This window comes from Condylostylus longicornis, unplaced genomic scaffold (assembly GCF_029603195.1).
Source record: "Condylostylus longicornis isolate FDR11 unplaced genomic scaffold, ASM2960319v2 ptg000027l, whole genome shotgun sequence".
In the NCBI taxonomy this organism is placed as follows: Eukaryota; Metazoa; Arthropoda; class Insecta; order Diptera; family Dolichopodidae; genus Condylostylus; species Condylostylus longicornis.
In genome coordinates, this window is record NW_026577996.1 from 2,884,892 (window position 1) to 2,909,244 (window position 24,353).

The window sequence follows — 24,353 nt, forward strand, 5'->3', positions numbered from 1 at the left end:
TTGAAAATTTATAAGAAAATAATCAGTTATGACCTAATAATCTTGTACAATGGCAAATATTTCTTTAATCTCAATTACTTTTATTAATTTCATTATTTACATATTAAATGAAAAATCTAAAGCTGATCAAAATTATCATTAGGAATTTTTGGTATTTTCTCGAACTGAATATTTGTATAATTTCTGAAATGCATAAAAATGTCAAATTTTCAAATTATTTCAAATTATGGAGTTTAGGATACTATGTTTTATTAACATGAACAATGCGTGTTGTGTTTCAGGATTAGGCATTCAAAGCTTTGCACATAAAAATTGCATTCATAGTTTTGAGATTTTTTTCAAAATGTAAAAACTGATTTTAAATATGTATAGGCAAATAATATTGTAAGAATGCTGTTTTAGAAGGCATAGAAGACTTCAAGAACGTAATATGTAATTAAAAACCTGGACTTAATATATAAGACAGACTTTTGTAATATAAACTTTGTGGGATCAAGAATTTTGCAAAACCTATTTTTACTTTGATACATTTTCATTAAATATCTATGCATTACGTATGTATGTAAGTAATAGAGAAATGTGTAATAAAATATTATATAGATTTAATAAATTAAGAATTATAGAGGGCTGTTGACTCGTAATTATTATTTTAGTTATTTTTATTTTTGGCAAACAAAAACAATTTTTCCTCTATTAAAAATATTTTAAAAATTAATATTTTTAGTTTTTTTTTTCAAATTTTTTGTGATTTGATTATTCATTCTTGATATTTTAAATATTTTATAATTATTTTTATTATGATGTTCCAACTTTATAATAAATAAAAAATTTTAATGAACAATACTGTCATTATATGTTATCATTATATACCATTGTAAATTTATAAGTTTTAGGTATAACAATTATATATATTATACAGTTATGCCGGTTTCGAGCAGCATGTAAATATTAAGGCCTCTCGACTTATAGACTGAAGCGAACGAGACCTTTCGATTTAGCCTAAAGACAGAACTTCCGTGGCTTCCTTTACGGAGTATAGCTACAAAACTACAATAAACCAAATCTAATGTTAGTAAATTTGAGTGGTTTAGAAAGTTATGACCACAGCAAGTGTGTTTTAGGTTGAGTTTTAAGATCGTTATTGATAGGTGTGAAAACATTTTTGGTCCTACTATTTTTGACTGCCGATAATTTTTAACACATGTATACAAAAAAAATAACCAATAATAAATGTTACTTGAAAAACCTGCAGATTATACTGAACACTATAGACTAAAACTACAGCCGGCTGTATTTAAAATTAGACTTTATTTCCGATTGAGAATATAAATTTATGTCTGTGCTATAATTTCCACTTCTTAACGCAATAATTTTAATAATCTTATATCAGTTTATAACTTTCGTAAATTGTATAATTCAAATTATAATTAATTCTCAGGAAAACGTGATAAATTGTACTCCATATTTGAAATGTATTTGCATTTTAAAACACGTGCACTTGTGTAAAAGTGTATATGAGAGCATGATCACTGAAATATTGATTCATGTCAGTAAAATGACCTCTAAACAATTGTACAGTTCACTGTAGTTTAATTTGAATATTTTATAAATTATGAAAAAATAAATTTATAATTAAAAATATTCGAATTTGTAACATAACCTCTATGTGTAATATTCAAAAAAAATTTATTTAAATAATTGAAAAATGAGTAACTCCAACGATTTCAGTGTATATAAATATTTTTTATAATTTATTATTCTATTTTCTCATTTTCATATGATTGCATCTTGGTTAGTGATTCATATTGAAAATGTTTTATTAATTTTGTTGTTGTTTTATTTATTTTTTTTATATACTTGTAGTGGTAAAAACAAAAGTTAGTTCCAAAATAATTTTTCTTTCTTGAGATTTGTGTATATAGAATAACTCAAATTATGTGGGGCGTTTGTATACGTCAATGAATACGTTTAAGAATATTATGTTAAGCTATATAGAATAAATTGATTGTGAATATATTTTAATGTTTATCAAGATAAATATGCATACAAACTTGTATGAAGTAATGATTAGTCTATATTAAAATCTAATGTCAACTTGACTTATTCATCAATATAATTTTAATTAATGAATAAGTCAATCTGACATTTAGATCTGGAATTAAGGTGTTTCTCTAATTTTATCACATTCTTCAATTTAAACTATTTAAATTGTATTTAAATATTTTTAATCACTAAAAATAATGTGGCACTATCATAACCCACGAATTGAAAGAGAATAAAATGAGGTGAAAATGAAAAAAAGTAAATATTTTTATTACAATTGTACAAGTTGCTAAACTGCAAATAAATAGTTAAATTACAATTATGAATTTTTAGTATGAAGTAAATTCCAGTTAAATTAATGGAAGCACTTACATACAAATTATATGTACTTGAAAAAATGCAATTTTCTATTTAAATTATCGTTTTAGTATCAGCAAATATTTTATTATTAAAGATTACTTGATGAACAAGAAATAAAAGAAGAACGATGAATTCATAATTCATTAAGAAAATTAATATAATATTCTGGATTCATAAATATTCTGGACGGTTGTTATATTCCTTATAACCCTATTTGTTAATAGTAGCTTTGATGTTTTTGTATAGTGTCCATGTATTTCATTTACCAAACTAGTGTTAGGGCAACATTCGTATTGGCGGTGCTGCTTAGCATTTTATGTATTTGAAGGTAATATAATTTAAAATTATAAAAAAAATAAAACTTAACTCGAAACAAAGAAATTCAAAAATTACAATAATAATTTACTTTTGCATAAACTGCAATGTTTGAAGTAGGAACTTTTGTATCAACATTTTTACCCACCGCATTGCATATAATAAAGGAGGTTATGTGATGGCACTGACCGCATTGCATACAATAAGGGAGGTTATGTGATGGTATCAAATTTCGGAGTCGTGGGAAATTTCGGAGTAGGGAAGCGTAAATAACAGAACAGAACCGATTTTGATGATATTTCATATGTAAGTTTATTTTTGCAATGGCACGGATTAATCAACTTTTGGATATATCTGATCTCGGGAATTGGATTCCCTTTGCGGGAATTTGATTCCCTAATTTTAAATTTTTGCATATATATAAAGAGAATTTATCAACCGATTTCCTTGAAATTTAATATTTAAATTTTGGGTATTAAAACAACAGATCTGTAAGTTTTTGAAAGATCAGGTCTCGAAGTTTTTGAAAGATCAGGTCTCGAAAACTGAACTGGGGGCCGATTTCAAATTTTAACTTACGGAACGGAACGGATTGATGGAATTTCTTGAAATTTGATATTTGAGTTCTGCTTGTTAACGAAACTAACTTTCATTCGTTGTAAATCACAATTTAAAAGCCATTGTGAGTAGAAATCAGTTATTTATTAAAAAAAAAGATTTGTCGGAAAAAGTATTGTGTAAATCGACAAAATGGTTGTATCATTTTGTCAATTTATACAATGAAGAAAAATGAGGGGAAATTAATATGATGGGTAGTAAAAGAAAAAGTTGTAAATCGAAGGGGTTTAAATTTAGATTCGGATTTAATTTGAAATATATTATTGTATTGCCTCTGATAAAATATTTACCGTTACTACTTTGTTTTTATAGGAACTTTGGTTAGCGATAATTTGGAAAAGAAGCGGGAGAGAAGAGATTTGATTAAGAAGCAGATTTGATCTAAATTTAAATCTAAATTTTTAATTTGATTAGATTTTACTAACATTTAAACTGTCACTAAAAGAATTTCATTTTCATATTTGAACCAAAAAAAAAATTTTTTTTAATTAAATGGAAGATATACATACAAAGCCACATATATATGGAGGCAGGAATAATCATTTTATTTATGTGAAATGTCTAAATTTAATTGGAATAATAAAGAAAAGAAATTTTAATTATATTTTTGATTCAATTTTGCTACAACTCTACATACATATTATATTTACAAAATTTTTAATTTTAAATATGAAAAATAGATTTTTCAATATGTAAAAACTATACACCAATGTATAATTAAAGTCCAAAAAAAAAAAATTCAGAGTGTAGCCTAAACAAAAATATAAAAATGTAATTTGCATTGCATTGTATAGTATATGAAAATTTCTGTAGGCGACCCTGTATATATACATACATGCACGTATATGTATTATAAGATACGGTATATAATAACACTCATATATAATACGGTATGTCATCAAAAATATTAATTTGTTCAAATATAAATTCATTTGTTCTAAATGTGGTTTTAATTGCATATATATATATGCATATAATAATATGAGCAACTCATTATTGTTATACAAAATGTGCATTTCATTTAAAATTATTTTTAATTCTATTTTAAGCATTTTATAATTAAGTAAATAAATTTTTTTACCGTAAAATGTTATACATACATACACATATTGTAATATATGCAATGTCATAAAGTTGTTGTTTTTTTTTTATATGGAAAACTGTTATATGTAGGTTGAATATTAAATAAAATATGTTTGTACAAATATTAAAATTTCATTTCCTGAAAAATAAAACAATAATTTACAAATTTACCTGAAATTAAAGAGGAATTTATAATATATTATTATTTTTACATTATTTATTATTATTATCAAATTAATGTTATATATTTTTATTACAAAATTTTTATATATCACTTGCATAACGATTTTAGAATTAGCAATAAAACTATGTTTTAAAATATTAAAGTAATTTTTAATTTAATGTTGTGATATATACTTATACTTACACATGTATTTTACATTTTGTACTATATATCAAAAAATTTTTTTGTAATATGATAAGAAAGTTTCTCTAATAATTTAATAATTTCTCCAATATTTTGTTCACGCATGCTTTTAACTCTTAACATTATTTCCTACACTAATCTCATTGTATATACATGACATGTATATACAATTCATTGTATATACATGTACGGACAGGTAATCATGCATATACGAGTATAAGCAAATATGTATATATATCATACAAAATAGGATATTTGAATACAGATGAAAAACTTTAATAACTTTAATTTTTCCAAATATATATGTATATGTACACATTTATATGTATAAACATAAATTAATACTCAAACATCTATCAAATATAAAAAAAAAAATTTCTTTGAAATAGAAAAAAAAATTAAAGTTATGCCTTTTGTGTGTATGTAATCATGCATATGTATAGGTATTCCAAGTTATTATAAGTTATCATAAATAATATTTGTATTATATATTATGTACATATATAAAAGGAAAATAAAATGAAAGCAATTTCATTAAAATAGCAAATTTAAAGCCTTTCCATATAGTAAAAATTGCTTACAAAATTTCCACCTGCCTATCTCTCTTCTTCCTTTTTGATAATCTGTAGTAAAAACTATATATGCTGTAACTTTCATAAATTTATAATAAATATACATACATGCATATGCATATATATGCATAATACATATTATATTCAAATACACGATAATATACTCTATATACATATATATATCTATACATAATTTTAAGAGTTTTGTTTGTGTTTACGAAAAGAACACAAATTTACATTACCGTTAAGAACGTTTTTTGATGCGAAAGTGTATGTGTATGAAAATTTAAATTTTATATGATTTTTTTTTTGTCAGTTTCCACACAAAATTTTCTTTAATTTTTCATTTTTGATTTTCCTTTTTTTCTTTAATTTTTCGTTTCGTTTTTTTCTATTTTCTATTTGCTTGTGGGTTTTCCATTTGTTTTATTTCAACTTGAGTAGTACACATATACATAAATAAATTATGTGTGTACAATTTATAATAATAACTGAAGAATATATTTAAGAGAATTAGAAAAAAAAAGGAAAAAAATACAGAGAAAAACAAAATTCAATCCCACGACAAAATTTATAATTTTATTTCTCTTTACTCTCTCACACAAATATAGATTTCTGGTAAATAAATTTGCGTATAGACTACCTGATCACTGACACCCTCTAGTTCATTCGAAAACGAGTTTTGTCGAGAAGCGCAGCTCACTCTGAAAAGTTTGAAATAAAATAATCTGTATTTTCTCTTTGTGTAAAATTTTCAAAAAAAATAAAGGTACGATAGATAAAAATTCCTGTGTTCGTATTTAAAGAAAAAATAATTAAATATTTTTAATTGCCCAAGAAAAAAAATTGCAAATTTATTAAAGATTAAAGTGTAATATTAAAAAATTAAAAAAAAATATTAAGAATAATTAAAAAAAATTTCGTTATTTAATTATGAAGAGAAAAAAAAAATAAAATAATGAAAAACTAATTATAAAAAATTTGAAAATCTTGGAAAATTACTAATTTTACAATTTAAAAAAAAATAAGAAGAGGAAATAATTTTAAAGTTTTTTTTTGAATTTTTCAAAAAAATTTCCCCGAATATTTTTCGCACAAAATTTTGCCGAATTTTTAATTTTACATATATATATATATATAAATTAAAATACAGTTAGAGTTTTCTTTAAAATATGAAATTATTATATAATAATGTATATATACATTTATATATATATATAACAATGTCGAAATGAAAAATCGAAAAAAATTATTTTTTTATACATAAAATATATTTTTTCATTTCTATCACAAATTGAGCGAAAATTCTTGATTTTTTAGAAGAAATTCAAGAAAATTGTGATAAAATCTCTTTGATATATTTTAAAAAAGCCTATATATATATATATATTATATATATATATATATATATATAGGCTTATATATAAATATATATAATACTCGCTTATATATATATATATAAGCGAGTGTTATGGAATACGATTAATATTTTTTCATAATATTTTTGGAAATTTGAAAAGAAATATACGGGTATCAATGTATATTTTATATAATAATATATATATATAAGCACATGTATTTATATATATGTACCATATATATGTTATGTATATGTAAATTATGTGGAATTATATGTATACATTTATACATGACATACATATGTATAAATGTAAGTAAACGATCTGTAAAGAAAAATTGAATAATTTTTTTTTTTTTATTTTTTTCAATCTTAAACATCTATTTATAGAGCACCATTAAAAAAATAATATATATTTTTGAATATAAACTTTAGATGACTGTATAATTTTCTAAAATACTATTTATAAATATACTTCCAACAATTTTTGGTACACAATATTATCTCATATATATTTTGAAATAAATTTAAGGGGAAAACATATAGAAATGATAGAATTTTTTTTTTGCTTTTTATGAAATAAAATACTTTTTTTGTTTCCATCACAAAAGATATTTTAGTCAAATAACCCAGTTTTATTTCAAATAAATATATAGGGTATTTTAATATTTTCACAAAAAAAGGAAAAATAAATTCCGGATATAATTGCATATATATACATGCGATAAATACATATATATGCACATATATTTTACATGTATGTTAAATAAACATTTCATAAATTGTACAAATGCAAAAAAGAAATTATTTTTTTTTGTAGTAGAAAATTTGGTGTTTTAACAGAGCATCTAAAATCGATTTTTAACAATTGATTAAACGATACAAATTTGAAAGTTGAATTCACTGCTGCTGTCTGTCAAATTCAAATCGAACACTAAAAATGCAAAAATTTGACATTCTGCTTCTTCATTTTGTAGAAAGTTAAATTTCATTATAAAATTTTTTTAGTTTGATTTAAATTATATGAGGAAGGAGTAAATTCAGCTTAAAGCTTAAAGTAAGGTTTTAAAGAAAGCTCATATAACTATAGTAATTGTTAGTTTATTAAGTTTATGATAGAATCTAAATTAAAAACATAAAAATTTTAAGGGTTTTTTCTTAAATATTTTTTATAGGTTCTTATGAATTAATTATGTTTTTTTTTTTTTAACAGCTAAATAAATATGCCTTTCACACCACAAGAAACACCAAAATGCCCAAAATGTGGCAAATCAGTTTATGCTGCTGAAGAACGGGTTGCTGGAGGTTATAAGTTCCACAAAACTTGTTTCAAATGTGGTAAGTATTCATTTATCCATGAATAGAAGGATAAAGCACATATTTTTATATATTTATACTACATATACAAATTTTCAATTATTATATTTTTATTTCTTTTGTTTTTTTTTAAGAAATGTGCAACAAAGCTTTAGATTCCACTAACTGCACAGAACATGAAAAACAATTATTCTGCAAAAATTGCCATGGCCGTAAATACGGACCAAAAGGCTATGGTTTCGGTGGTGGAGCGGGTTGTCTTTCAATGGACTCAGGTGCCCATTTACAAAGAGAGTAAGTATTTTTTTTTTTTGTTTTTATATTTTTTCTCTTTTCTTTTCTCTTTTTTTTGACTTATTCTTCTAAATTTCTAGCTAAATTTTTCATAATATATGTGATTATTAAAATACTTTTTTTAATAAATTAAAAAAAATATAATATATATTTAAATAATATTTAATATATAACAATAATTTTTAAGTATTTTATTATATACTGACACTGATTCACAAATATTATTCGCAGAAATTTTTTTTAAGTTCAATTTTTAACTTTTTTGACAGAACTTTAATTATTTTATGTTTAAAATTTTTAAACAATGTATAATATAAAATGGATTTCGAAAAAGAATAAGGGTTTTTTGAGTATGCTAAACTTAAATTAAAAAAAAACAAAAACAGGGCAGTGTCTACCTAAATGTGAATTTAACGTCAACTTGACTTATTCAACAATACAGTTTTATGATAAATTGTTAAATATGTAAGTCAAATTGACATTAGATCTGCATTGTAGGTACTTGTCAAATTTTGTTAATGTTCATTACAGTTGTATTTCAAAGCAACTTTGTACTAAAAAGTTAAAAATGAATTTAAATAAAGGCGATGATAAAAATGAAATAAATCAAATGAAATGAAATAAAGACTTTTTTTAATTTTATGTATTTAGTTAAAAATAAAATGTTTATTTTAAAACGAAAAATCTTAAATAATCATACTATTTATATATGAAATTTCCGTTCTGTTATTGCAAACCAACTATAAAATATTATATTTTTCTAGCTTTTTGTGAAAAACAAAGTTTTATTAGGATTTTTTTTTCGAGCTTAAGTATTATAAGGTAGCTGAAAATGAAAAACTTAATAAAAAAATTAACAAATACTGAAATATTGTAAAATGCAACGTAAAAAAAGAGAAAAAATACAAGACACTTAAAGCTCAAGCAAAGTGAAAGAAATGCGAATATGTGTAATTTTAAATTTGACACATGCGATGCTGACGCCGATGTTTATTGCTATTATGGTATATAAAAAAAAACATTTTTTTTTATTAGTGATTTCATTTATAAAATTTTAATTACGAAATTTATGTACTTCAGATTTGTTATTTTGAATGCAGTTTTTTATATTGTATTTTTTGTATACTCATTTTGTTTTTAAATATTTTGGAAAGGAAAAGAAAATTAAATAACCAATTCAACACAATTATTTGTTTCATCAATCAATTCAAATAATAATATGAGACTATATACGTATAAATGTATACACGCACACGCACACATGTATTTATGCATGTTTAATATAATTTACATAAAACATAAATGTATAAATGAATTTTAAAAATAATGCTAAATAATTAAATAATTAGAGATAATCATAAATAAATAATATAATTATAAGAAAATATTTATTCATATTATACAAAAATTTTAAAGTTTATATAAAACAAAATTATTATTGCATCAAAAGACAACAATTATTTTGATACCCACATTTCATCCAAAAAAAAAAAGAAAGTTAATTATTAGCGTTATCAAAAACGAAATTGAAACAAATATTTTCAGATTTGAACTGACAAGAGAATTTGATATTAAAATGTCAATATGAACTATAGGCTTCATATAAAATGAATTGCTTATACGGCGATAATTTAATGTTCATCAATTTTTGAATATAATTCAATTTTCTTCAAGTCAATATAGCCTGACTAGTGCTACAACCATTGTCAGGATTATTAAATATCGTATTATAATTCAAAATTATTCTAATTAAAAATTGTAAAATTAATCGATTTATATAAAACATTAATCGATTACAACCATCAAAATTTCTGACATTTCAAATTATTGACATTTTTTATATATTCTATACACTATATTATAAACGAAATCGTTTTTCAAAAGTATACGTAAAGAAAAATAAAGCTTGCAATTATTTTCTACATAATTTGTAAAATATAAAGTTATTTCGAAAGTTTTAAAACTTCACACATACGCATATCACAATTATATAGCCAACCTTACCAGATTCTAATAATTATTCCAAAATTTCAATCAATTGCACTTACAAAAACAAAAATCGATATTCTTGCACCGAAATCAGAGGGCAATGGTGCATTATGTTTAAATTTAATTTTTTTTCTATATTTTACAATACAATTAGTATAAATTTAAATAATTTAGTGTTTTTTTTTTTCAAAGAAAAAAAAATTATAATATTATTAAATTAAAATGTGATCAAAACAAAAAAAAAGCATTTTAAATCATAACTAATAAATTTATATTAGGACATAACGGTACAACAACAGTTTAACTTTAATCTTTAAAACTGAAAACCATTTTTTTTTTAAATCTACAAAAATGTAGCTTTTTACCCCAAACATATTGTTACTTTTATTTTATTTTTGAATTATTTATATTAACCTAATTGTTTATTTACATTTTTTGTTATTAATGTTGTTGCTAAAAATAAAGAATTAGAGGCAATTTCGATTTTTTTTAAAAATTCTATTAGTATAATTGTTAATTTTTTTTTATAAATTAAAAATTATTGTTTTGTTTTGAAAATTAAACTTAACTTGAAGATTGTAATTGCAGCAATGCGGTATTAATACACAATTCAGCTTATGATTTGTTTAATGTCTGAAATAAATATAACGCTGCAAGGTACTGCTGCAATTTCTATATGTCAAAGTTTTTATGGTCGTTTTGCCAAAATGCGGATTTAACTTTAAACTATATGGGCATCTACCAAAATATAAATTTAACTTCAATTCAATTTATTCAGTAATAAAATTTCAATTGCTGAATCAATCAAATTGACGTTAGATCTGTAAATTTTGGTAAACGCTCTATATCTCATTCAGCTACATAATTTTGAATTGCTGAACAAAATATATTTTGCATTCATCGTCCAGAGTGTGTTTTATTAATTAATAAAATATAATTTCGAAATTGCCTCTTTATTTTTTTATTTAAAGTATATTTTGTAGGAATTATAAAATATTTAAAATTTTTATATTTATATACAAACAAAAAAAAAAAATAAAAGCAAATAAAAGCGACCATAAAAAAATATGTAATGTTTGTGAATCTGTTTAATTATTTCTTATTTTATGTGTAGTCTTTGTCGAAAAAATTTTAGAAAAAAAATGTATTTATCGCACAATTAACCATGTTTTTCTCATATAATAAATAACTATGATTAATGAATTACTATATTATTAATTTATTTACTTAATTTACTCTTTTTTTTTTATATCATTTAATTATTATATCATTAACAATAAAATAAAAAAAAAAACAAAAAAATTTTATAATATTTGCTCTCCCATTCACACACATTTATTTATCTTTCATAATGTTGCATGGATATTTATGTCCTCTATTATTTTCTTGTTCAATCACAGCAATTAAATCAACAGAGTTATAATATGGAACTTCGTTGGAGTGCTGCTTCCTGCATCCCGTTTTGAAAATATACACAAAATTTATATATGATAATATCTACTCTTATATATTTTAAAAATTTGAATCAAGAATCAATTTTACTGTTTGTATGTTTGTCATTAAAAAAATTTTTTTTTTTTTTTTTTAAAGTGTATAAAAAAAAAGAACTATTTTGTAGACTTTAACTTTTATTATTTAAAATATGCATATATGCATATATATATATATATACATATATGTATATGTTAAAATAATATTTTTCTTAAAAGGTATAATTATTGTATTATTGGTTACAACTATTTATTTATACATATATATAATATTTTGATTTATTACTATAAAGTACATGCATATGTATATACATATATATATTATGATGTTTTATTATTCAGGTAAAAATATATGAAAAAAAGTTTAAATAATAAACATACAAAAAAAAAAAAAACACTGAACATATTTTTAATGTTATACGTTCTTTTTTGTTGTTGTTGGTTTGATGGAAAAATAATAATGAACCTTAACCTCACATATTTCTCTGTATTTCGTAATTTTGTAATTACATTACAATTTTCAATTACTTATACTATACATATATAGAATTTGATTTTTATTAAAGATATTTTATTAGCAATTAAGGGGGAAAATTATAGAGACAAACATATGTTTAACACATACACATACACACATCCATATATATTTATGTTTGTGATAATTATATAATATAAATAAAAAAACAAAAGGTTTGAGATGAAGGCTACTCTTAAATCCAAAGTATTAAAAAAAAAATATAATATAAATTTAATTGAAGAATAAAAAAACATTCAACCGGTTTGCATAACCTACGGAAATTTCAATATAAATTTTAAATATAAAAAAAAATCCATAAAATGGAAATTAGTTTTAAAAAAAATATAAATATTTTTTTATATAATTACATAATAAACATGTATATATAATAATAACAATATAATATATAAATAAAATAAATATATAAAAAAAAATGCTTGCAACAAAATAAAACCAATTTTACTAACGCAACATAAAAATATTTTAAATTATTTATAATTAAAATTATAAAAACAAAAAACATTAAAAAATTTAAAATTAAAAATTAACAAAAAAAAAATAATAATAAACCTAACATATACATAAATGTACATAAATTTATATATAATAAAAACTAAAAATTAATAAAAGAAAATTAAAATAATTAAAAAAATATAAAAAATAAAATTATAATTATACAAAACCAATTAAAAAAAGTGATAAACTTAAAATTTTGCATTTAAAGAAGAAAAAATTGGCAATATCCGCCCAACCGCATTTATAAATTAAAAGGAAAATAGAAATTTTCTAAGTTACTACTGAGAAAAGAAGCCTATAAAAAAAAAGAATGCAAAGAATTTAGAAAAAAAATATATATATATTAAATCATAACTACTTTGGTTTAATGGTAGCCATCTTGACAGTATATAGATCCAAAATTATAAACAAATATTAAAATGGCAATATTTAGAACTAAACAATGAGGTTGTTTGATTATTTTTGAATTGTATTTGAAAGAGATACAAAAGCATAGGGAAAAATTAATATTGAATGGAAGAGGGAAAAAAATATTATACATATATTTTAACAATTCTGCTATTATATTAAGTTTGAGATTAGAAAAATATTATTCCCATCTTGATTATTTCTTTGATTATAATAATCTTGTATCTATTTAAAACTTTAAGTTACATTTAAATCCGAAACCATATAGTACTCTCTAAAGGTGCGTCAAACCAACAATTCAATTGCTTTAAATTTTTTTTAGCTTCTTTTAGCTTAGGAAATATTATTTTGGTATTGGAAAGGTGACACGAACTGAACATTAAATAAATAAAACATAAAATAAACTGATAAATATTGTAATTTTGTATTCAAAACTTTCAAAATTAACCACCATACACACTACTTTAGCAATTTGCTCTTTTGCAGTTAAAAATCATAAAAATTTCTCAATTCTTTCCGCGTTCTCCATAAAAATGAGTGAAATAATGCTTTGTACGAATAGCATGTATAAGGGTTGCCATATACAAAAAACCAATTCACTTTTACTATACTTGTTTTTTTTCGGAAAATTGTCATTACAAAAGCGTTTGTAAAAACTTCAAAAACTGTAATTGGCATAGTTTCGGCAATGATAAATTATAAGTTTATAAAGAACGGTTTTTAAAATGTTTCCTTGAACTAAAGTCTTTTTTCAGGCTCATTAACTTCGAGTATAAGAAATATTGAGAACTCTAACAATTTTATGAGCATTTTTTGGATCCTGCTTATGCACGAGTATATGAAAAGAAAACAAAAGCAATTTTTATTATGAAAAATTTTAAGGAAAGTTTATAAAAGAATTCGAGCTGAAGATGTCTTCCATTTCGGTGTACATAAGAATCTGAAACAAATTTTTTAAATATTTTGGCTTTCGTTAGAGAAATCTTTTAAAAAATTTGTGGAAACCATATTATAAATTTAAGTATAGGTAAGTTTTTTTTTTTTAAATGCGATATTGCTCGACTTTTTATCTAGCGGTTTTTTCCTTTAATTGCAAAATATAAGCTACATATTCAATTTCAGAATAAATTTGAAGCTAAAATCTGAAATAATAAACTTGTAAAAATAGGGAAAAACAATTTTCAAATAAATAATTTTTAGTTATACTAAAAAAGAGAAGAAAGAGACTATCAAATCTCAAAATATTTAATTTTTATATTTTATTGTTTAATAAAATAATAAAAAAAAAAATACAAAAATTTACAGAGAGCACGAAATGCGAAATGGAGCTAGATTAGAACCTAAAGTCATTGCAAAAGCACCAGAAGGTAAAGGATGCCCTCGTTGCGGTGGCTATGTTTATGCAGCTGAACAAATGTTAGCCAGAGGAAGAGTAAGTATATGATTTAAAAATATTTTTACCATTTGACAAAAAAAAAAAAGAAAATAACAAAAAGTTTTAAGGAAATATTCAAACAAGAATGATTTACATTCGCACATGTATGATTGCATACATACATATAATATATAACAATACTCTTATGGAAATGTATACATAAACCATAGTACATATATATGTACATATAATATTCACTTTATATTATTTATACATAAAGAGTATCCCATATGTAACGTGTACAACTTCAAAATTAAAAATTAATTGAATTTCTTAAATTTTCTAATTGTAATGAAATTTGAGAAAAACCAGATAAATATAATTTTTTAATTTTGTTTTAATAATCACAAAATCTAGAACGTAAATTTCGTTCGGCAATTATATCAAAAATTAATTAAACAAAATATATGTGAATTAAATATTTAAGAACGAAAAATTTTCAAATTCTTCATTTATTAATTGTAAATTTAGAATTCATACAAAATATGAAATTGCTATAATTATTTTAAAATATGGTCTACAAATTAAGAATATTCAATTTTTTTTTTCATTTTATCTATTTATAAAGTGAAAATTATCGTTATTTATGGGATATTGTATAATATTGTATAACAAATATGTTTGTAGAAAAACATTTTTATCTGGAATAATTTAAATATATAGGGTTATCACAGAAGGTGTTTTAAATGTTTACTATGTAATAGAACGTTAGATTCAACAATGCATTGCGACGGCCCCGATAGAGAAATATATTGCAGAGGTAAAAATTTATATGTATGATTATGTTCAATGTTTGTATTTTTTGTTTTCCAATCGATATATAGTGTTAACTTAATCAAATCATCTTAAAGAATATCAAGCAACGAGTGTATAATAGTCTATAATGAATAATTCCAAAAATTGTTAGTATATAATATTGGAATCGACAATTAATTGTCGAATTAAGAAATGTTTAAGAATGTTATTTACCTTTTCTGATATGTATCAAGTTTACTGGACACATTATTTCTGAAGATATTTGATTTGACATTTGATTGATTGTCGGTAACAGATTTAGGAAATTGATAAAAAGTCTGTTTTTTTAAATTAATTTTTTATTTAGATGAAATTAACAGGGCTTTCTGGCCTATATGTACCTTATGGTAGCAGCGTCGACCTAACATAACTTAACCTAATCTAGATAAAATTAAAAACATATTAATATTTTTTTGACTAAAACAAATTTAAAATATTAACCGTGGCATATCAGCATATACAAAGAGAGCTCTCTCTTCACTCTCTTCCACATTTCCTCGTTTTTCCAACAAATGGTTTAAAATTCTGTACGAACTGAAGAATATACATAATTTTACGACCGAAATATAATTTTTGTTTACCAAATTTTACCCAAGTTTTCACAAAAGTAATCTTATGCGTACGGTCACGAGGATAATTTGAGTTTTATTTAATATATAAACTATAAGATCTTTAATTAGACTTTTTAATTGTTAATATAAAAAGAAGAAAAGTGAGTAACAGAGATTTAGAGGTTCTACTACAGGAGATAAAGGGGTTGTATTTTCATATCTTTTAGTAAAAGTAAACAAAAATAGACCTAATAATTGCATATGTTCTAGGCGTAGTTATTTTTTCTCACTATATAAAATTGCACCTTATCAGCTCACTATAATTAATATTTTACTAATTTATATTATACAAAATTGTATTTTTATAATACAGCGTATTATACAATCAGCGTTACCATATTACAGAAAATTCGGAAAATTTTGTCAAAAAATCTGAAATATATGGCAACATATAAAACATAGAACTGGCATAAAATGTGATAAAAAACCAAGTTTTTATACTTAATTTAAGCACATATATATTGCCACCTAGCTTTTGTTTATCAAAAACTATTCTTATTAGAGTTAAATTTTCCAAAAAAAAAAAAACTTGAATTAAATTATTTTAAAAGTATAATTTTTTCTGATTTTGATTTACTTTCTGTTCATGCTCGTAAAAAAAAACAAATTAAATTATTTTTAAAATATTTCAAATACAAAATCGCATTTAAAGTGAAGCTTAACTTGTATGTCCGTAATAAAATCAACCTTACTTCACAAACAATATCAAAATATTAAACCAAAAAAAATAGGGCCTGATCGTCTATCTCTTTACTTTAATCGGAAAGTGAGAAGAAAGTGAGTAACTATCATATTATACTTGTATAATGTAATTTTCGGGTGAGAAGAATTATTTGCTATTGCGTATCCCGTTTTTTTTTTTTAAATGCGTAGAAAGTTAATTCACTTTGTATTTGAAAATGAGACGTTCAATCGATAATTTGAGAAAAAAGTACAAATTCAATTGAAAAAATTAGCGATCTTATTAGAATTAGAAAATGCTAAAAATTCTGATTTGAAAGTGAATAAAAAAGCGAGATACACGATCAGGCTGTTATTTTCTAGTGTCACCACACCGTCATTCCTTTCGAAATACAAAAATATCTGGCAAAACTAAAAAAATTTTTATTACTCATATATCCATAATTAACTGAGCTCTGAAATTGAAGCTTGACTCTAAAATGTCAAGTGTAATGTCCTATTGCTCCCGCAACTGGTGGACGGAAAGAAAAATAAATAAATAAAACTCATAGTAAAATTATTTTATTTTGTATAATCAAGTATGCGCTATTTTTTTAAAAATTCTATAATTATATTTTTCTTAATATTTCGGGACACTTTGAATTATTAAATAATTCAAAATTTTATGATTTGATTTATATTAAACTTTTTTTTTATTATTTTTGATATAAAAATATAATAAGAAAATATTCTGCAAAATTTTTTTAATATTATAAAATAAAAATAGATAAGGCATAAATATTACATAATATTATTATTTGATATTACCATTTACTCATAAAATATATTGAATGATATTAAAAGAAAAAGAAATATTATAAAAATTTGATATAAAATTATGAAAATATGAAAAAATTATTTAAAAAAAAAATAAACTTAATTAATTTTCTATATAAAATAAAATAAAAATGAATGTGGGCGCGAATGAGAAATCACAAGTATACTTTAAATGTATGTTGTGTACGTATATGCATACAAAAAAACAATATTTATATACACACATATACAAAGTACATTTTTGTTTTTCAATTTAAAAATAAATTCAAAGTTTCTTTTGAAAAACTGAAATTGGCTTCTTTCTATTTTAGAAATTAAACAACCTGATGATTTTTTTTTTTAATAAAAATAGATATTTTTTTATTCGCAATTATTTTATAATGTAAAAATGCCAATTACAATTATTTTACCTAAAAACTTTTGATTTGAAAAGGTTAAAATTATTATGACAAAAATATTGAAATTAATTTTTTTTTTTCAAGAAATTCAAGAAAAAATGACAGGGTTTTTTTCATTTAATTGGCATTATTTTTTTCAATTACAATGAAAATAACTTTATATTGTCATAAATGCATTAAATGTATGAAGAAAAAATTAATTAATTACCGGCTTTTGGTCCTATCACTTTTGAACTAAGACGTATGAAAATCACTACTGTTTTTAAAAAAAAAAATTGAGATACGCAAAAATTTTTCTCATTCGAAAATTACATTATACAAATATATGATTACGAGAGCACGCAATCACGCCCTAAAACTGTTTCCATTTCTTTTATATTAATATTGCACTCGAAACCAAACTGTCAATATTATTTAAAAATGAATTCAAAACTAAGAAAACAAAGTAAATATTAAGAATTTGACGTTCTATTTTTATATCTGTTTCTTTTAACAAATTGGTGCATGTGCACTGAATAAAACGAATGCAAAACTTATGTTGACTACAGTACTGCTGCTTTAAAAAAATTACTGCAATACAAAATTCAATTCATGAGTTGTAATACCTGATTTGCAATACCCGAATAATAAAATCTGCCAGAAAAAGTTATGCCATTTGACAGTTATAATACGAAGATTTGACATTTTATCAATTAATTGAAAAAATTGAAGTTTATAATTGAGGCTGATGAAAGGAAAAATTGTAAGAAATAGAAGTTTATTTTTTTGTTGTAAGGAATATATAAGAATTTTTTTGTTGTAAAGAAAAGGTATGTGGTACTTAAATGTGACAAATTAAAAATACTCGTACTATTAAAATAATTTTCTGTAGCCGCATGCAAATGATCGAAATATAAGTAATGACAACGTTTGCTGAAATTTAAATGTTTGTGCTGGAGATTATTTTTCAAATGTATTTTTGTCAATATATTATTATATTAATAGATAACTGTGATATATCGTAATTAATTTAGTATATTACTGATAAATAATGTATGCATTTCTATAAAATTTAATTTTTTGGAAGATATTTATTTCCTGATCTTCCAATATTTAAATTTTAAAATTCATTCAATGAAACAAAAAAATAATTAATTATTACTTATTATAAAATATTAATAATATAGATGTGGCACAAGGAGTGCTTTAAATGTGGAAATTGTAGAAAAGGTCTCGATTCCTTGACTTGCTGTGAAGGTCCCGATAAGAATATATATTGTAAAGGTGCGATTGATTCTCTATACAAATTTATATAAAATATTACGCTTTTTGTTTTGCAAATTATTTTATTTGCCATCTATTATAATGTTATATTTACAATCGTACTATTTACGATCTTTGCAAGGAAATACTTAATTTTTTAACAATATTCGCCGATATAATAAAGGTTTATTAATTAAATTGCGTAATAATTTAAAATAATAATTTTGCTTTTAATTTTAAGCTGCTTGAAACCATAGATAACAACATTGTTTTTGGCAAATTTAAAAAATTTTATTTTTTGGGTAAAAATATAGATTTAGTTTTTAAGAAATTAATGCCGGTTTATTATATGAAAATTTACCTATGTGCAAAACTAACCTGCAATCATTTACCATACTAAGCAATAAAAATTGTAATTGCGTAGCCAGATAAATCGACTTTAGATTTGTATTTTGGTAAACACGCCCGCCCTTTATGATCAAAATAACAAATTGGTTGTTTTAGAAGGCTTCTCTGGAAATTTAATATTTTTTTTATAACTTACTTCAATTTAAAGGTACATCTAATGCAGCTAAAATGTGTTCATTTTTTTAACCTAAACTAAATTTTTTTTTCTTAAATTTTTTATGCATATTTGAGAATTTTCTTTTAACTAACTTCTTATATGGAATTTACAGAATATTTGTTGAGTTTTTTATTCATAAATTATGTTACCTTATGTTTGTATTTAATAAAATTTGTGTTGTTTTATGTTTAGTCTGCTACGCTAAGAAATTCGGTCCAAAAGGCTATGGTTATGGTCAAGGTGGTGGAGCTCTACAAAGTGATGTTTATCAAAATGGGTATGTTTAAAAAAGAAATCAAAATTAAATTGTTTGATCAAAATTATTATATACTCGTAACAAAAAAAAAAATTTAATAATTTTATTAAATTACGCTCTTTAATATTTAAAAGAGTGAAATTTTATATTTGAATAAATTTGCATATCATGCAGGCGGCTTTTAAATTTTGAAACTTACAAAATTATGAATTGAAATGAATTTAAAAAGAAAGCCCTCAATTTCTCATAGTACTGTTATTTATACGGTTAAGCACTAATGTCTAATACGGTAACCTCAACTTAAGATATGAAGTGTTTAGTTTAGTTTTTAATATAAATTGATTGTATGAAAGGATATATGAAATTTTAAACGTATTGAATAAAATATTTTAGGTTCTTTTTCCCGAATAGTGTTTGAGCATTATTTGAATAGTGGTCGAACAATATCTTACTAATGTTTACGCTTCGTATAATATTTTGTTTTAAGTTCAGGTTGTCAGAAATTGGTTTGTTGTGTGATATTTTTCTACGTTTGACTTCATAATTATGTGTATTTGAATTATTGTGAATGATTTCTAGTTTTTATGATTACATCTACGTCAGAAATGTATTTAAAGGATTTTCGTTACAGAAATGTTGTTGATTACAATTTAAATTATTGAAATCAATGCAGTTATTGTTTAAGAGTTTTTTTATACATTCATTTCTGTGAATTAAAGTGTTTTTATATTACAGCAATTTTTTTAAATTGTTATACTTCAGACATACATATGTACATACGTGCATGTTTTTATTTGATATTGTTGGATTATTGACTGAATACATTTTGCTTTTCAAGATCAAGAACTTATTTCAATTGTCCAATAAACGTCATTTTAAAACAAGGCATCAAAATGAAAATTTTATACAAATTTGACTTATTCAGCAATGCAATATTAATTGCTGAATAAAAAAAGTTAAAGATGTGGTTTGCACTTATGTAGATACCTTAAGAATATTTTTAACAAAAAATTAATTTTGGGTTTGAAAATGTACGCGTATATGTAGGTTTTTTGTAAAAATGTTAATTAATAATTGTTTTTTGTATCCAATAAAAAATATTTTTTTTATTGTTACCAGGTTTTAATCAAATAAATTAATTTAATTGAAAAATAAAACAATTTATTTTATCCCAAATAAATATTATAGATTCATAACCGCTAATTTTCTTGTATTTTGCATTTCTGTTTCTGTTTTTTTTTTATTTAAATGTTTAAATTGAACAAAAATAAATATGTTTATTTTAAGAAATGTTTTGCTCTAGGTTGCTATGCACAAAGATTTGGTGCTCGTGGTTATGGTCATATAGGAATATCATCGATTGGTTTAATGTCGGACATAAAAGATGTGGAATGGCAGAGGTGAAATGACGTACAAGTATATTTATATATAGGCATTAAACATACATATATATATAAACTAAACTATACACATTATATGTACATATTTACATATATTATGAATATTTTAATGTGTGTATATTAAATAAGTTTTAATGTGGTGTTGTTAGATGAAAAATTTCTGACGTTTTTTTCTACAAAATTAAATGTATACTTGTATGTGTGTGTCGTACTCTAATTTTTTCTCTTTTTCTTTATGATGTTATTTTTAATGATTCAGAATTGTATGTTGTTGAATAATGTGTGTATTTTTGTTATATGGTTAAATTTTCTAACATTTTTTCAAAAAAACCAAAAAACTGTAGGCGGAATAGTAAAAAAAAATATTATATTTATGTTAATTTAAAAATTATTTGGAAACTTTCGTATATTCTATTTGAAATAATAACAATTTACAACGAGTTACCCACATAAATGCATAATAATCCTCTCGTACATTAGCACCATGTGCATTTCTAAAAGAAAAAGTAGGACAAATTCTATTTTAAATTTTGCATATGTACATCATCACTGAACGCTCGTTAATTTCATCTACACATAATACAGAGCTAAAAAATTTTTTTACAAAACTTGTCTATGCAAAAAATGATTTTTTCAAATACGATTTTATGTAAATGTTGGCCACGAATATATGTTTTAGGTTGCCTAATCAAAGACTATGACGTAGCACATATTTTTTTACACATTTCAATCAAAATACCACCAATTTAATTTTTAATATCATTTTCCAAAAGTATAATCGATATTACATGGCCACTATATAAACAAAAGATTTTCGAAAAGAAAAATAATATAGCGATCCTCCAAGAAAAATAATCTCGACAAAATTTTGACGTATTGAAAACATAAAATTAATTTATCATCTAACGCATTTTAAAAAATAACATTAAGTTTTAAAAAATCTTTATTAAAACATTAATTATGTTCGGGCGCCAGTTTGTAAAAAGACAAACTAAATTGAATTGAATTGACATTTCACTGTAATAGTAAGAATCTTTTACAATGTTTAGTCATTTCGTTATTAATGTAAACAAACTCACATTTGCCCCAAAACCGTTTTGGGGCTAATTAATTATAATATTATGTAAAATTTTTCATTCATGCATAAATATATTTTTTATTTTAAAAATCATAGTGATATGGCTCCCAAAACTACAATTATTGATACAGCTAAAATCAAAGCACCACCAGGTCAAGGTTGTCCACGTTGCGGTGGTGTAGTATTTGCTGCCGAACAAGTCTTATCTAAAGGCAGAGAATGGCATAGAAAATGTTTCAAATGCAAAGATTGCACTAAAACTTTGGATTCAATTATAGCGTGCGATGGCCCTGATAAAGATGTATACTGTAAAACATGTTATGGAAAGAAATGGGGTCCACATGGATATGGATTTGCTTGTGGATCTGGTTTCTTACAGACAGATGGTTTGACGTAAGAAATTCAATATAATTATTCAAGTTCTTGCAAATATTTACATGCATATTGTACTTATATCAATACAAAACAAAATTTTCCATATTTCAGTGAGGATGAAATATCCCAATCGCGCCCATTCATTAATCCAGATACAACATCAATTAAAGCACCTGAAGGTCAAGGTTGCCCAAGATGTGGAGGTATGGTTTTCGCTGCTGAACAACAATTGTCAAAAGGTGCTTTCTGGCATAAGAAATGCTTTAATTGTGCTGATTGTCACAGACCATTGGATTCAATGTTGGCGTGTGATGGTCCTGATAAGGAAATTTACTGTAGAGCTTGCTATGGTAAACTTTTTGGACCAAAAGGTTTTGGATACGGTCATACACCTACTTTAGTATCTGTTAGCGGTGAATCAACAGTATCTTTGTAAGAATAATGTTAAATTTTTTTATACGACTATTTTAATATATATTATAAAAATTAATTTTAGCCCTGAAGGTAGACCAACATGCGGTCAAAAATCGGCCAATGGGTGCCCACGTTGTGGATATGCCGTATATGCAGCTGAGCAAATGATTAGCAAAACAAGAATTTGGCATAAACGTTGTTTCAATTGTGCAGACTGTAGAAAATCATTAGATTCAACTAACTTAAATGATGGTCCAGATGGTGATATTTACTGCAGAAGTTGTTACGGAAGGAATTTCGGACCTAAGGGAGTTGGTTATGGGCTAGGGGCTGGCACCTTAACAATGGCCTAAAATCATCTACAGTATGCATAAACAAATATGTATTATAAAGCTCCAAAAAAATTGAAAGCGCAAGGCAAAACAAATTTTTCTTAATATTAATATAAAGAAAAAACGAGCTAAAACGACGGCGAATTTTTTTTATAGTATATAATAATTTTTTTTAATTACTTAATTAATTTTTAATAATATTTAAGCTATATAACCTTAATTTAAGTTTTACTTTTTGTTTGTAAGTTCGACCGAGAATAAATAATAAAATAAATAAAACAACTGGAACATTGATTTGAATGATTGAAAAAAGGAATTTCCTAATTGCAAATGTAAGCATACGAGAATCGATTTTGTATTATCAAAATTTTTTTTAAGTTTTATTCGATAATTACGATTCGTAAGTGTTTTCAGTCAAATTTATTTTGGAATAAAAACTAAAAAGAAAAAGTTGATACGCATATTTAGTGAAGTAAAGTGTAAATTAAGGGATTTGAAAATTGTCTTGCTTTTTGCTAGTATTTTATTGAGGTGTCCCTAATTTCCATAAACAATAGTGGGACTTTTGAAAAGTTTTGTAATTCACGAGTTGAGAAAAAGAAAGGCGGTTATGAATAATTTTCAAAATATGATTCTGTTTTACTTACAAGTATCTCAGATAATAACTAGCATTACAAGATATCTTTAACTAGGTAATACAACCAATCCT

General features: G+C 23.2%; 1 protein-coding gene across 3 annotated transcripts; it reads left to right on the forward strand.

The window, feature by feature from the left end:
• Nucleotides 1-5,969: 5,969 nt before the first annotated feature.
• On the forward strand, nt 5,970-23,932 carry LOC129607416 (muscle LIM protein Mlp84B-like). 3 transcript variants are annotated; one of them, XM_055518438.1, is made up of 9 exons: nt 5,970-6,127; nt 7,929-8,053; nt 8,167-8,326; nt 14,552-14,678; nt 15,345-15,441; nt 19,982-20,066; nt 22,620-22,916; nt 23,010-23,330; nt 23,395-23,932. In XM_055518438.1, exons 2-9 carry the CDS (start codon nt 7,939-7,941, stop codon nt 23,663-23,665), a joined length of 1,473 nt encoding a protein of 490 aa, XP_055374413.1. In that variant the 5' UTR covers nt 5,970-6,127; nt 7,929-7,938; the 3' UTR covers nt 23,666-23,932. The 3 variants fall into 3 exon arrangements, with proteins under 3 accessions (XP_055374413.1, XP_055374411.1, XP_055374412.1); XM_055518436.1 differs by lacking the exon at nt 19,982-20,066 and adding an exon at nt 21,349-21,445; XM_055518437.1 differs by lacking the exon at nt 15,345-15,441 and adding an exon at nt 19,149-19,245.
• Nucleotides 23,933-24,353: the final 421 nt, after the last annotated feature.

Bases quoted from the DNA above. Each gene is read 5' to 3' on its own strand.
- LOC129607416 (XM_055518436.1), top strand. From the start codon at position 7,939: ATGCCTTTCACACCACAAGAAACACCAAAATGCCCAAAATGTGGCAAA. The intron at 14,679-15,344 runs GTAAGTATATGA...TTAAATATATAG, and splicing joins AAATGTTAGCCAGAGGAAGA to GGTTATCACAGAAGGTGTTT. The intron at 22,917-23,009 runs GTAAGAAATTCA...TCCATATTTCAG, and splicing joins TTACAGACAGATGGTTTGAC to TGAGGATGAAATATCCCAAT.